At 52.0% G+C, this 14767-nt stretch overlaps 1 protein-coding gene across 1 annotated transcript; it reads right to left on the bottom strand.

Moving 5' to 3' along the window:
* Positions 1-888: 888 nt before the first annotated feature.
* VPS45 (vacuolar protein sorting 45 homolog) lies at positions 889-13649 on the bottom strand. Its single transcript, XM_083878763.1, has 15 exons — positions 13506-13649; positions 13285-13419; positions 12941-13001; positions 12387-12466; positions 11732-11800; positions 11359-11496; positions 10916-11026; positions 9549-9683; positions 9164-9277; positions 8791-8958; positions 6170-6328; positions 4907-5014; positions 4534-4655; positions 3524-3655; positions 889-1366 (listed from the first exon to the last, which is right to left on the bottom strand). Exons 1-15 carry the CDS (start codon positions 13596-13598, stop codon positions 1282-1284), a joined length of 1710 nt encoding a protein of 569 aa, XP_083734889.1. The 5' UTR covers positions 13599-13649; the 3' UTR covers positions 889-1281.
* Between the last annotated feature and the right edge of the window lie 1118 nt (positions 13650-14767).

Below are 14767 nucleotides of genomic sequence, written 5' to 3' on the forward strand. Positions count from 1 at the left end.
GTGCAGCTTCTCATCCCCATCCCTGTCCCCATCCCTGTGGGCACAAAGAAAAGCCTCTCCAAGGTGTGTTTGTGTCTCTTTATTTTCACACAGCCCCTTTGCTACCCCTGGCCCTGATGCTGTAGCTGCTCCTTGTGCTGATCCATAATAAACAATTACCAAAAATCGCATCTTCTTGCAGAGCAGATCAGCAAACTCTTGGTTTATTTACATATTTAACACCCCACACACACACAAAGCATTTTTGCCTCTGGATATCGAGTGTGAAGCTGCTGCCTGGAAGAGTTTAATTAGGACACATCCTTTTCTGTGTCTCTGATGATACTGACAGAGTTGGTGTCCGGGGAAGGGGCTGCTGGAGGAGTGGATGGGGCAGGGGCTGCCCAGGATCCTCTGACTGCTCTGACTCAGCGACCCTTGTTGGGGTCTCAGGCTCTCAGAGACTGAGAAGGAGGAATTCACTGTCCCAACAACCCAAAATTCACCAAAAAAAATCACTGTACAAGTGCCCACCCAGTTCTACCCTTAGCTGTGAGCAGATAAACCTCCCCCCAGCCCCAGCACAGGTTTTATTCTCCTCTCCCTCCCCCAAGAGCTGCCCAGGACCCCCAGGGCTGTGTCCCCTCCTCCCTGCAAGGCTTTGCTCTCTCCCCCACATCAACGGGACTTAGTTGTGATGCCAAGATAATTCCTGGGGATTTAGGAGCTCATTTGATTTGATCTGGCTTGTTAATTCCCAATCAAGTGCTGATTAGAGGCCAGGGGGCAGAGATGGAAATGGACTTGCAGGTTCTTTGGGGTGGTCCTGGAGGGGAACAAAGGCTCAGGATGTAACTGCACCTTGTGGCATTGGGAAAGGGAAAGTGGGAATCATCCAACAGACAGATCGGGCCAAAGTGGGGGGATTTAATAGGATTCAACATATACAGACAACAGAGCAAAGGGGCTCCTGTGCCCCATCAGCTGCTCCCCCAGCATTGCTGGGCTCCTCATCTGGTGAGTCCCAGGAGCTGCAGGGATTCATTCAAGGGCTTTCCCAGGCTCTCCTCAGGTGATAATCCCAGTTCTGGAGCTGTTTGTGAGGGCACAATGGGGTCACACACCCTTGTTGTTGGGTTAGTGCCAGCTCCAGCATTCGCTGCCATTCTCGGTGTGGAGAGTGTTATAAATGTAAGTGAACCTCGTTTTTCACAAGAGGAAACTCCGTCTGCAGGGCAGGAACATCCTGCTCTTCTCTGGGAAAAGCTCTGAATATGCAAAAAGTTCTGATTCCTTCAGGATTCACCGTCTGCTGGACCTTGGTGGGATTTGGGAGCCGTCGGTGCTTCGGCCGCGGAATCCTGCGGCTGTCACCTCCTCCAGGAAACTGCCAGGAAAAGGTTCAGGTCAGTGGAAAAGGGCCAGAGATCTGCTCATGGCACCCTGATATTTGTCTGAGGGGTGTCCCAGGCCAGAGGGGCTGTGACTCCCCAGCACAAGGCTCAGGCATCGTTTGGGAGCAGCTCCCAAAGGCAGGAATGCTCCCAGCTGGAAGGAGGATGGTTCCTCTGGCAATGAGACACCACAGGCCATTCCCAGGCTGACTCATCTTTCAATGTGCTGATCAGGTGATCTCAACAGCAAGGCTTTAAAAAAAAAAACAACACCCCAAAAAGATAAAGAAATGCAAAGCAAGATGTGCCACAAATGCTGCAGAAATGGGAGTCCCGTAAATTGGGGCTGCTCTTCCTGCCTGGGTTGTGAATCTTGAGGGGTTTGAAAAATAGTAAAAACCCTAAAATTCCCTGCAAAACCCTGCAGCAACAGCCACCTCTGAGCCCCACGGGAGGGGGCACAGCCCACAGTGGCACCAGCTCTGGCTTTGTGTTCCAGCCTCATCTCTTCTCTCTCTCCTCCAGGTTATTTTTAGGCACTAGAACCAGGCAGAGCTGAGCTCTGGGCAGGGAATCGCTGGTGTTTTTTAGGGTCTCCTGGGTCTGGAGCAGGTTGTGCCTGTGACCAGTGACACCTGAGGGTCCCTTGGCCTCTCTGAGCACATTCCCAGTCTGGAGTCACTGGGAGGCAAAAACCAAACTCCCACTCCTGCAGGGATGAGCAAATCCCCCCCTGGTGAGGATTTGCTGTTTCGATCTTGCAGGAACAGGTGAGGACCCAGCCCAGGTTACCTCCACAGCCATTCCACCCTCCTGGAGATGGAAACTCCCAGGAGAAATGAACCTTTTGTGCAGTGAGGAGGGTCCCCAGGAGGAGCCAGTGCTGCCGCTGCAGCTGTAACTGGGTAACTGGGTCAGGCCCCACATCCTGGGATTAATCCCAGCAGGTTTGAGCTCAAACCTGCCCAGGATGAGTCAGCCCCAGCACCAGATGTTCCTTTTTTATCCGATTATTGATCCTTTGTAACCCTTTCTTCTTCAAACCCTGCGGGATTGCAGAGGAATCCCTTGGACAGAGCAGGTTCTCCATCCTTTGGGGCCACCCCTTTTGGGGTTTACAGATGTTGGTGCCAGTTCCAGCAGGGAGGAAGGACAATGGAACCAGGATTAGGTGCTTACAGGGCTGCTCAGTGCATTAACACCCCAATAATCCCCTTGTTTCTGGTGACAGATCTGCCCTAATCCTGCGGGAATCAGCGAGGCCGTGGATTATGGGAGGGGTTGGGACACACTAAAACCTGGCTTTGCTCCTATCAGACACCTCACCCTGATATCTCAGGGATGCTGTGCTGGAATTGTGGGTAACAGTGGACAGGAGGCAGTTTTATTGTCCTTCCATCCTCAGAAAGCCTTATCCAAGGGAAAATGGATTATTTGGGACAGAGTTGTCTCAAAACAGGCCCCACATCCAGCCCCTTTCCAAACCCACCAGCATTTTCCTTTTTTTTTTTTTTTCCCACTTAATTCTTTGAAATGCAAAGTTGGGATACAGAATCCCAGTTTTTTTCTGTGAATAATTCAGGGACTGCACAGCAGAAAGGCCCAAACCAGCCCCGGGTGGCTCCAGCAGCACCAACACAAGTGGAGCCAAAATGATGGAGCTGCAGACCCTCAACTTCAGCAGCAGCTCAGGATTTTCTCACCATCCCACACCTGAGCACTGGGGATCTGGAGAGAATTCCTGCTCTCCTGCCTGGATGGGAAGCAATTCCCACCGTGGCCTCAATTCTTTCCTGTGAGTGATTCGGGTTCAGGAAAAGTTATTTGTATTTATAAACCAGACGTTTCTCACCGGGAATTCCACACTGACAGGAATCTTTTGCCCACCTTCAGCAAAGCAGCTGCAGCTTCATTCATGTGCTCCTCTGCCTTCCCAGTGTTATAAACCAGAAAAAAAACTCTAATTTGCCTGGCCTTAAACTCATGGAAATGCAAATTAAACCTCCAGCTCAGGGGATCTATCCATGAGCAGAGCTGGGTCTGGAGCACGGACACTCATTTTTCCATGTGGGGATCTCCCAGGCATCCCAAATTCCTGCTGTGCCCAGCAGTTTTCCAGGCAGGACCTGCAGGGAGGGGGATGTTTTTACCTCCTGGTGTTGTGGATGGTGGTCCCGCCCAGGACGATGCGCACGCCGGGGTTGGAGCGGTTCAGGTTGAACACGGCCAGAGCCTCCTCGTAGGTGGCCCCTCCAATGAGGAAAACAATAATGTCCTGAGGCCTGGGATAAAGGCACAAATCATGGAATGGTTTGGTTTGAAGGGATCTAAAAGCTCGTCTCGTTCGCAGCAAACCAGGTGGATCCAAGCCTTGTCCAACCTGGCCTTGGACACTTGGGATGGAGCAGCCACAAATATTGATATTGGATATATATCCAATTATATGTTATATATAATGGATATATAATATTGGATATATAATATTGGATCCAGACAAAGCCAAGGATAAATCCTACACCTTGGAGGATGATCCAGAGGGTGCCTCCTCCAGACTCTCCCTCATCCCTGTGACAGAAGCTCAGACCTGAAAACAATCCACTCAATTCCCCAAAACTTCTCCTCTCCTGAACTTTCACCCTGAGCAGCCTCCAGCAGCCCCAGCCCAATCCCTGTGGATCCATGTTTAATGCATGATCTGCTGGGGCTGGGAAATCAGGATCGATTCCAGAGTCAGGCGAGGACACGGCGCTGCCTTGGAGCTCGGGGCAGCTCGTGCTTGTGGCTGGTCAGGAACTGCCAGGGTTTGTGAGTGATCAGGATTTGTGGCTGATCAGGAACTGCCAGGATTTGTGGCTGATCAGGAACTGCCAGGATTTGTGACTGATCAGGATTTGTGACTGATCAGGAACTGCCAGGATTTGTGGCTGATCAGGATTTGTGGCTGATCAGGAACTGCCAGGATTTGTGGCTGATCAGGATTTGTGGCTGATCAGGAACTGCCAGGATTTGTGGCTGATCAGGATTTGTGATTGATCAGGAACTGCCAGGGTTTGTGGCTGATCAGGAACTGCCAGGATTTGTGGCTGATCAGGAACTGCCAGGATTTGTGAGTGATCAGGAAACACCAGGGATGTCTCATGCCCCAAAAAGCCCCCTGTACCTGTCCCGGAGTGTGTTGGGGCCCAGGTAGGGATACTGGCTGTCCTTGAGCTTTCCCTTGATGAGCTGGTCCAGGGTTTCCTGGAGCAGGGGCTGGTGCTGGGTGTACACGTTCTCGATGCCCTGCAGCCAGAGAGAAGCTCTTCAGGAAGTGGCTCAGCAAGGAGGGATGATCAGCAGAGGCACAACAGGTACACCAAACCCTGAATTTGGGATTGAGGAACTCTCCAGCAGCTCATTCCTGTTGTTCTCAGTGCAATCAGTGCCCTCTCTGTGAAACCCCAGTCCTGAGCCAGCAGCTCACAGGATTCCTGCCAGCTCTCCTCCTCTGGGCTGCAGTTTTGGATGAGCCTGTCCCTGTTTCCCCAAGGTACCTTCAGGCCTTTGAGGAACTGTTTGGTGATGGCCACAGCATCCTTGGGGCTGAACAGGTCACTGCCTCGGGCTCTCTTCCCTCCGTACTCCACCACGGCAGACACCAGCTGTGCAGGGAGAGAGGGCAGAGCCCCGTCAGCCTCGGGAGCTCCTTCAGGCTGTGCTGAGGAGTCACTGCAGACACCTCGTGGAGGTGTGGAATGGGGACAAGGAGCCGTTGGGAGGTGAGGGGACAGAGCAGCAGCCACCCCCATGTCCCCCCAGACCCTCCTGTTGGAGGAGAAGCTTCATCTCCATCGCTTGCAGCAGCTCCTCCACACGAGGTGACATCATCCAGCTCCTCCACCTCCTCCCCAGCTGCTCCTGGCACTCCCTGCCAGCTCCTCTCCATCCCCAGCCCTTCCCTGCAGCCACTGCCTGTGCTGCAGAAAATTGGGGGGAGGAAAAGAAGAGAGGAAGAACATCCCAGGCCCATGTAGGTGCCACACTCCCCTCCCAGCAGGTTCCTTCGTTCTTAAATCCTTCATAAAATCACAGAATCACAGACTGGACAGGAGTGGAAGGGACCTCTGGAGTCCAATGTGTGCTGCAGAAAGCTGGGGGAAAATTGGGGGGAGGAAAAGAAAAGAGGAAGAACATCCCAGGCCTGTGTAGGTGCCACACTCCCCTCCCAGCAGGCCCCTTCATTTTTAAATCCTTCATAATATCACAGAATCACAGACTGGACAGGAGTGGAAGGAACCTTTGGAGTCCAATATCACTGATTTAGACACGGAAATCGAATCACTTATTTAAAAACACCTTTTAAATCCACACCCACATGTCCCAGCAGAGCTCAAGAGCTCCGAGCAACAACACAACCCCAGGGCTGACCCAGAACGGGGAAGTTTCACCCCTGAAGGGGGTTGTGGACAGCTGGGGTTGGTCTCTTTCTCCAGGCAGCACTGACAGAATGAGAGGACACAGCCTTAAGCTTCATCAGGGGAAATACAGGTTGGATATCAGGAAGAAGTTTTTCACAGAAAGAGTGATTAAATATTGGAAAAGTCTGCCCGGGGAGGTGGTGGGGATGTGTTTAAAAGGAAAACTGGATGTGGCACTTGATACCATGATCCAGTTGAGGTGTCAGAGCGGGGTTGGACTCGATGATCTTGAAGGTCTCTCCCAACCTCCACATTCTGTGATTGTGTGAAAAAGCAGCGATTTCCCCTCATCCTGCGGGACACCAGGGCTGTCCCTGCCCTGCCCCACCCCGGGGTTACCTTGCGGTACCTGTCGGTGCCCCCACGGCCCCGCAGCTCCTCCAGCAGCCCCGGGAGGCCGTTGCTGGCGTGGCGTTCGTAGCGAAGCGCGTAGAGCATCACCAGGCGCGCCGCGTCCAGCTCCGACAGCCGCGGGCTCTGCAGCAGCCGCCGCACGCTCTGGGGGGACACAGGGACAGAAACTGCCTTCACAGGTGTCTTATCAGTCATTTATCAGTCATTTATCAGTCGTTTATCACTGTGTTTATCACACTGGTTTCATTGGTGTCGCTGCCCGAGTAACAGCGGTGCTACAGGAGTGATGGAAGAGAATCCAGTTGTGGTATAAACCCCAAAGTCCCTGTTCCTCAGGTGTTCCACAGGTGTTTCACAGGTGGATTTACTGGATTTGGGTCTTTTCCATCGAGTTTGGAATTCACAACCCCACCTCTGATGGGTCCTGAGCAAGAGAATGCAAGAGAATCCAGTTGTGGTATAAACCCCTGTTCCTCAGGTGTTCCACAGGTGGATTTACTGGTTTTGGGGTCTTTCCATGGAGTTTGGAATTCACAACCCACCTCTGATGGGGTCCTGAGCCCCTCTGTGGTGCAGCAGGAGGGGGAAGTTGTGCACTTTGAGGCACCTCCAAGCTCTGCCTGGGTCTTTCCAGCTTGAGCAGAGCCACCCCAAAGGTTACACCAGTGTATTGGCTCCAAAAAAAAAAAACCCTTCAGGCAATCCCTCCAACTCTGTTTCCTTTTTGGAAGGTGCAAGGCAGAGGCATCAAAGTTTTAGCAAAAAAAAAAAAAAAAGTCTCACCTTTGGATGTGAGATTTGGAGGAACAAATTGCACGTTTGGAAGGAAAGGAGGGAAGGAATTAAAGCACGGAAAGAGATCCCAGCCACAGGGAAGTGCAGGGATCTGTTATCACTCCTGATCTGCTGCTGGATTCACCACCCAGATGTTTGTTGGCATCAGTTTGACTAATGCTGACTAGTGACACAAACACGGCGTAAAATCCTGTCTGTGAGGAGGATCAAGAGGAATTTCACCATTCAAGGTTCAGGAATTCACCTGTGAGGGGAGGCCCAGAGCCCCAGGGAGGTTCCTGTGCTGGCAGTGCCAGGCCCAGAGGGAAGCAGAGAACAGAACAACCATTGTCCATGGGAGGAGCTGAGATTCCAACCCTCCCTTCAGCTCCCAGGGCTCATTCTCTGTGTCAGGGTTAATGAGAGCCCAGGGGAGGAAGAACCCAAATGTCCTGGACTGGGGGGAGGCCCAAAGCCACCAGAGATCCAACAATCCCTGAAGTGACATCAGGGGAGAACAATTCCACCCTTATTCTGGGCTCTGGGCTGCTGCTGCTTTTCTTCTTTTCTTTCTCTCACTGCCACTGGGAGCTGCAGCAGGGACAGCCCAGGGCAGGGTGGCTGCAGGGACAAAGATCCCACTTAAAAGGGGTTTCCATTTCCTTCCAAGCTTGTTGAATATCTCCCAGTGGCCTCAGTTGCTGGAAATACAACAGGACTCTTCAGGCTCAGGGCTGGAAGGAAACTGAGGCAGCATTTCTGCTCTAAAACTGCAGAAACACTGTGTAAAACCAAGGTGACCCCAGGAACACGCCAGGATTCACCTGGCACCATCCTCAGTGCTGTGTGTATTCCATGAAAAATCACGGCTTATGGAGCAGACTTGGGAATGTTTGACTTTTTAAACTGCAACAACCCGAGCTGGAGACAGTGATACAGCACCAGGAGCTCAGGGGCTGCTTCCAGCAAACACATTTCTGGCTGCATTCCCAGTTCCTTATTCAGCCATGTAAAAATCCTGCCAGACACCAGCTATGGAATCCCATCCCTGAACTCACTGGTCCATCAGCCCAGGGGATGGGAGCACGTTTTACCTCTGGGGACAGTCCAGTGTTGTCCCCTCAGCCCTCACCTGGAGTTCAGAGTCACAGAGGTGGGGAAAAACTGATCTCAGACCTGGTGGAGATGCTTTTCCTGCTTTGCCCAGTGCCATGAAAGGGTCTGTAAAATGTTGGGAATCCCCCTCTGCTACCAAAAATCAAGGAAATATTTCTCAGAAGTGAGTGGCTGCTCCAGCCCTGCTCTGATCCAGCCCCATCCCAAAGCTGCTGTTGAACACCAGCCTCAATCCATCACCACTGACTCTACCTGCTCCAGTCATGGCACAAGGGGCCACGTTCAGCTATCACAGAGCCTCTCTCCAGCTTTTCCAGCCCTTTCTGCCAAAGAAATCTTGGATTTAAGAGACTTTTTTTCTTTAAAAAAAAAAAATAGGTAAAGACAATTCCATGGATTCCAGCTCTTCTCCTGCCCAACAAACACATCAGCTCCTGAGGTTGTTTTATCCTGCTGCCTGCCAGAAGCCAACTGGCTGAACAGAATAAAAGAATGTTGGATTGTGGGATGTGAGGACAGGATTTGCAAAGATGCTTCTCAAGCCAGTTATTAACGATGACTCATCCCCATCTGAGCTGAGCACTGAGGAGCAATTCCACACTCAGTGTCCCTCCCTGCACACACACAGAGCTCCCTCTGCCTCCCAGCATCAAATCCCTGCTCCCAAAGGAGTGATGGGATGAAATTCCCCCCCAATTCAGAGCCAGGATGAATACCTGGAGGGCACTGGAATGGTCATTCTGACAGGCCAGCTCCTGCTCCACCTCTGACACCTCCAGCAGGTTCCTCTCTGCCACGAGCCGGGACAGTTCCCCCACCACGGTGACGTGCTTGGACACTGTCCCTGACATCTTCTTGAACTGGGGGTAGTTCTCCACAAAGGCCTGTGATGGGAAATTGAGGCAGTAATGGGTGCAGCCAGCCACAAAATGTACAAACTGCCAGCAATCCAAACCCTGTGCAGAGGATCAGACACCTCGATCCCACAGGATTTTTCTCCTCTCATTACCAGGAGATTTCTGGGAGGGATGTACTTTTTATTTATTCCTAACGTTAAAGGGTGAAACACAGCTGGGATGGACTTTGTACCTTCATATCTGCGATGGACTCCAGTTTCTGCTGCTCCTTTGGCTTCCTCCTCTGGAAATCCTCCATCAGGTTCTTGATGTTGGTGCCAATCTCTGCAAAGTTCAGGTACATGTTCTGTGTGGGGAAAAAAAAAAAACGGGAAGCAGAGAGAAACTCACTTGAGAGAATCCTGACCAAGGAAGAGCCAAGAGAAGATACCTCCATCCCCCCAAAAATCTGCAGCAAAATTTGAAATATCAAACTACAAATAAAAGCGCATTATCTCACATCAAAATATCACTGGCACTGCACAAACATCCCCACCCTGAGGCTCAGGAAGCTCCTTTCCTGTGGCAAACCCCCAGAAGATTTGGGTGCTTGTTAAACCCCCCTTTGGGACACTTACATTGGCATAGAACTCGTCGTTCTCAGCTGACAGGACGACCTCCCGCAGGTCCTTGCTGATCCCCGGCACCCGGGACAGGTCGATGCGGTTGTTGTTGATCCCCAGCAGCTCGTGGACCATGGCCTGGTACGTCCACTGCCAGGGGACAGAGGGAGGCAAAGGGGTCACCTTGTGGAGACACAGCTCTGGGAAATCAATGGGTTTTAGCTGAACCAGCCCAGAGCTGCTCTTGCTACCCCAGGGACACACAGTCTGTGTGTCTGTCCCTCAAACCAGCCAGGATGTTTCAATGAAAATAAATATCATTGATAAATAATCAGATGGGGAGACAGTGCAGAGGGAAATCACCCCCCCTCCAGGGCCATTCCAGAATCCCAGTATCATGGAATGGTTTGGGTTGGAGAGGATATTAGGGACACCTCCCACCAGGTCAGGAATTCCTGCAGGTTCCTTCCAAAGAGACTCAAGAGGGATGGGGATTAACATTCCTGTTCCAACATCATCTTTCTTGGCCACCAAAACCCACAAATTTCTGCCCAGGCAGGGAGAGGTCCCACAGTTCCACTGCAGAATTCCCTACATGCTCCACTGGCAGGAGCATTTCTGCATATCAGGACTTTCTATTTTTACCCTGAGAAGTCTAATAATAACCCAGAGAGAACAGTGACAGCTGATCAGAGAGCCTTGCCATGCCTAACCCTCCATTTACATCCCTGGGAATCTCTTTTGAGATAGGAAATCCTGAAACAGCAGGATAACAATGCTGAGCACAGCCCTAAACGCCACAAAGCAGGTGTGAGCTGGGCTGTGACAGCCACACCCCTCTGTGACACAGGTGTCACCTCCAGCTCCTGCAGAACTGGTGTTACAGCAGCTCTGGGGGCTGCTGATCCCACCCAGGTGCAGCTCCTGATCCCCAAATTCCAAAGGAACCCCAAAGAAATGAAAGGAGACCAACAGATCCTGCAGCACAGCGTGGAACAAATAAATCCCAACAGCTCCCAGCAAATCCATCAATAACAGAGGGAGACTCAGCAGGGCAAGGTCATTAAACAGCCACGGGCTGCCCACAGGCCCAGAAACAACCCCTGGGAAAGGCCCTGCAAACACTGGGGCTCCAGCAGCCACATAAAAGTTCCAGTGGCCCCATTTCCCAGGGTGTTGGGTCCATCTGCCACTGAAACCAGCACAAACAACCCCCACTCAGGTCTGGAAAACCTCGCCAGGGGATAAAAGAGGGTTTTTTCAGGGATTTGGGGGTGGGAAGCAATAATTTTCTCTCCTACATCCAACCTATGACCTGCCAGTGCAGCTGCTTGCAGGATTCCCAGCCCTGCCCCAGCCTGGCACACCTGGCTGTGCCTCACCTGGTTCAGGAGGGGAGTGATGGCATCGTCTGACCTGTCCAGGATGAGGAGCAGGGGAGGGACCTCGGTGCGCCGGAAATCAAACAGCTCGTACTCCTTGGTGATCACTTGCTGTGGAGAAATAATGGGAAAAGTCTCACTTGAACAGCTGGAAAAGGTGCTCTCTCAGTGTGGGTTTAGGCAAAGAGGGAAGGGAGGGTGAAATCCCAGCTGTGCTGGGTTGTCTGCACTGCCAGGGAGGAGCTGAAAGCCCCAGAAAATTGGGACACTCAGGGAGCAGAGTGGGACATGATCTATCCAGTGCTGGGCCCTGAAATAAATTATGGAATTTACAAGAATTGACTGAAAATAAGGTGTTTCCCTCCAGTGGATCCACATGTAAAAAAAAACTAACCAAGACTGAATTTATCCCAAAGGGATGTTGTGCTGTGGGTTCCTCTCACCTTCACACACTCGGCCAAGCGCTTTGCTGGCTCTGAGGAGAGCTGGTACCGGATCATGGGGCACTTCTTCAGGGACAGGAGCAGAGCAGTGAGGCCCTGGGTCGTCCTGGTGAGCTGAGCCGGGTCCCAGCTGCGGCCCTGGGAGGAAAAGGCTGCACCTCACAGGGATGCACTGCTCACAAACTTTCCCACATCTTTGTTTTGAAATCCTGAAGTCTCACAGGAAAGCAGAGCTGCACTGGAGCAGCACCTGAATTCCCTGGTATTCCTCTCCTTGCCAAGACCCATTTCCCTTGTATGGCCCCTCCAGCAGCCCCCTGATTTATGAGGGTTAAACATTACCCAGTGCAGAGACAACTGGCCATATTCCTACCCGACAGCAGCCCAGGAGGTTGAGGGAGAAGACGTGTGGGTTCACTGCAATGTAGTCACCGTAGAACTCCTGAGGAGGGGAGCAGGACAATCCTTGTGTTTCTAACTCTGAGCCCAGCCAGAGCTATGAGCCAGCACTGACCATCCAGCCCTGCACTGGTCACCCAGCCCCAACCACCACCTGGACACACTGGTTTGGACCATCCTTCCTTCTTCCACCCCAAACCCCTCCAACCCTCACAACCTCACTGATATCTCCCCTCCCATTTGTCCTGTGCATTGCTCCAGTGCCCAGCTCTTCATCAGCACCACAAACATGGAATTGCTGACTTTGGAAAAACCCTTTAAGACCATCAAGTCCAACCACCCCTCCAGCACTGCCAAAGCCACCACAAACCCACATTCCCAAGTGCCACATGGATTTGAATTTGGCAGCACCTTGTGAGACACCAAAAAGAGCAGCAGCAGTGAGAGCACAGGGCACAGAGAAATGGAACCTTTTCTCTTTTACCTCTTCATCCCACATTTGTGTCCATCCCTCCTCCCACCCAGGCCTGTCATGCACCAGTTGGGAACAACAGCTCTCCTGTTCCCAGTGTCTGGCAGCCTGGATTTTCCCTTTGAGTTTAGATCTACCTAACACATCCAAACTTCACCTGGACTTCAGCCACGACCTCCTGCTCATCAGCCTCAGCCAGGGCCTTCACATCGCTCTTGCTGATGACGTTGCTGAAATCTGGGAGGAAACAGGGAAGGGACAGCATGGTCTGATCCCCTCCAGAGCAGGAGAAGACCCCACAGAGACCCTCTAAGCCTCCACCTGCAGGTGTTGGAAATTCTGAACCACCTCCCAAGGATGCTCTGAACTCCCTCCCTGCCCACCTCCCCAGCTCCTGGTCCTGCTGCATCCTGCAGAGCCACAATGACATCTAGAGGCCACTTCACCCAGTTCCTGGGATCCTACTGACTGAATTCCTGGGCTGGAGGACTGGACTTCAACCCCAAATCATTCTGCTTCGTTCCCAAATTCGTGGAGCATTCCATGGCATGAGCAGGACATGTGGGAAGCCCCTGGCTGATAAAGCCAGCACAGGAAGGTGTTGTGTGATCTGTGTGAGGTGAGGTGTGCAGCAAGGCCCATCCACGCTGGGATGTGGAGCCTGTTCCAGGTTTATGGACCCCCAGGAGCCCCTGGACTCTTCATACTCACAGATGAAGTAGACGCTGTACTTGGGCCTTCGCAGCTCCTGCACCAGGAGCTCCACGTTCTCCTGGATGGAAACAGCACCGGGGAGGGCAGAGTTAAGGAACAGGAAATCGTGGAAGTGTTAGGGATGGAAAAACCTCTGAGATCTTGGTGTCCAGCACTGCCCAGGCCACCACCGACCCCCAATTGCTACATCCACAGGGATTTTAACAATTCCAATGACAGCAGCTCCACCACTGCCCTGTCCCAGAGCTGTACAACCCTTTCCACGAAGGAAATTTCCTGAATATCCCACCTAAACCTCCCCAGCACCACCTGAGGCCGCTTCCTCCCCCTGCGGCCTGTACCTTGGTGGGCCTCAGGAAGCAGATGGCCTTGAGGTGCTTCATGGGCTCCCTGTTGGGCGAGTCGAGGCGCTCGAAGAGATAAACCTCTCGCTGCAGGATCTCGGACTGGGTGTACACCACGCTCACGGCGCCGGTCTGAGGGCGGCAAAGGGGCAGCGCCCGTCAGCGGCGGCCCTAGGCCCGGCCTCACCGCCCTCCGCGCTCCCGGCCCCGCCGCTCACCGTCTCCCGGTCCATCAGCAGCACTTTCATGCCGGGACCGCTGTCCTCGATCATTTTGGACACGTATTGCCGGACGGCCAGCACCGCGTTCATCTTGGCGGCGATGCTGCTCTACCGGGGTGTTCCCTGACCCGCCTCGGCCCCCGTCCGGCCCGGCCGCAGTGCCTGCTGGGAGTTGTAGTCCTGAAGCGGCCCCTGGGGACACGCAGCCTCTGCCCCGCCCCAGAGGCTGCTGGGAGTTGTAGTCCTGGAACGACCCCCGGGGTCACGCAGCCTCGGCCCCTTCCGGCCCGGCCGCAGAGGCTGCTGGGAGTTGTAGTCCTGGAGGACCCAGGGGTCCCGGAGCCTCACCCTGTTCTTTCCCTCCCGAGGGGACTCGAGTAGTGGGAATGTCTCGGGAGGGCTGAACCCAACCAGGCTCAGCCCAGACACGCTTAAATCCACTGTGAAAAATGAGGTTCAATTTTTTGGTAAATTTTAAGAACTATGTTTAATTAAAAAAAATTAAGATAATTAGGAGATATAAAGGCAACGTATGGCCTTTGCACTCAGCCAAGTCCACACTTTGCTATTTTTAGAGACATTTGTTAAATGCTCTTTCTATTGCATTGGCTTATGAATATTCATATTTTTTCCATAAACTGGTTTCTATATTTTAGGGATTGTTTTGCATGGTCCCTCCTTGGCTCTGCCTTTTTAGACCATTTGAGTTTTGTGGCTTTGTCTTCATTATCACCTCCAGCTCGGGCCTTGTACATTTTTTTAGGTGGTAGATGCTGATAGTTGGTATATCAGTATCAGAATTTTCTTTATATGTTTATTGGATGCTATTTTGACCAAACAGACAGTTTAAGCATACTTATATTAACTATTACTATATAATAATATATATTATTAATATATAACTTATATTAACTACTACCACTATGCCTAATCTTCTTTTACTAATAGCAGAAATAAAAAAAAAACTTATATCCTATATCCTTACTACAACGTTATTAATCATACAGCACACATTTTGCGAAAAGCCAATTTTATAATATACATTTATAACACCCACCCAAACCTACCTTAAAACAACGCAAACCCACCCCAACTCATACTAAATCCACCCTAAAACAAACCAAACCCACCTAAACCCTTCCCAAACACACAAAAACCTCCTCCAAGTCTACCCAAACCACCCCAAATATCCTCCCAGCCCCACCCCAAGCCCCCAGGAAGGCTCAGCACACCCCTGGGGTCCCCAAGGACAAAAAGAC

The sequence above is a fragment of the Zosterops lateralis genome (genome assembly GCF_965231275.1).
Source record: "Zosterops lateralis genome assembly, chromosome: 27".
Taxonomy (NCBI): Eukaryota; Metazoa; Chordata; class Aves; order Passeriformes; family Zosteropidae; genus Zosterops; species Zosterops lateralis.

Bases quoted from the DNA above. Each gene is read 5' to 3' on its own strand.
- VPS45 (XM_083878763.1), bottom strand. From the start codon at position 13,598: ATGAACGCGGTGCTGGCCGTCCGGCAATACGTGTCCAAAATGATCGAG. The intron at 8,959-9,163 runs GTACAAAGTCCA...TTCCCATCACAG, and splicing joins AGTCCATCGCAGATATGAAG to GCCTTTGTGGAGAACTACCC. The intron at 4,656-4,906 runs GTACCTTGGGGA...CTCTGGCTGCAG, and splicing joins AGTTCCTCAAAGGCCTGAAG to GGCATCGAGAACGTGTACAC.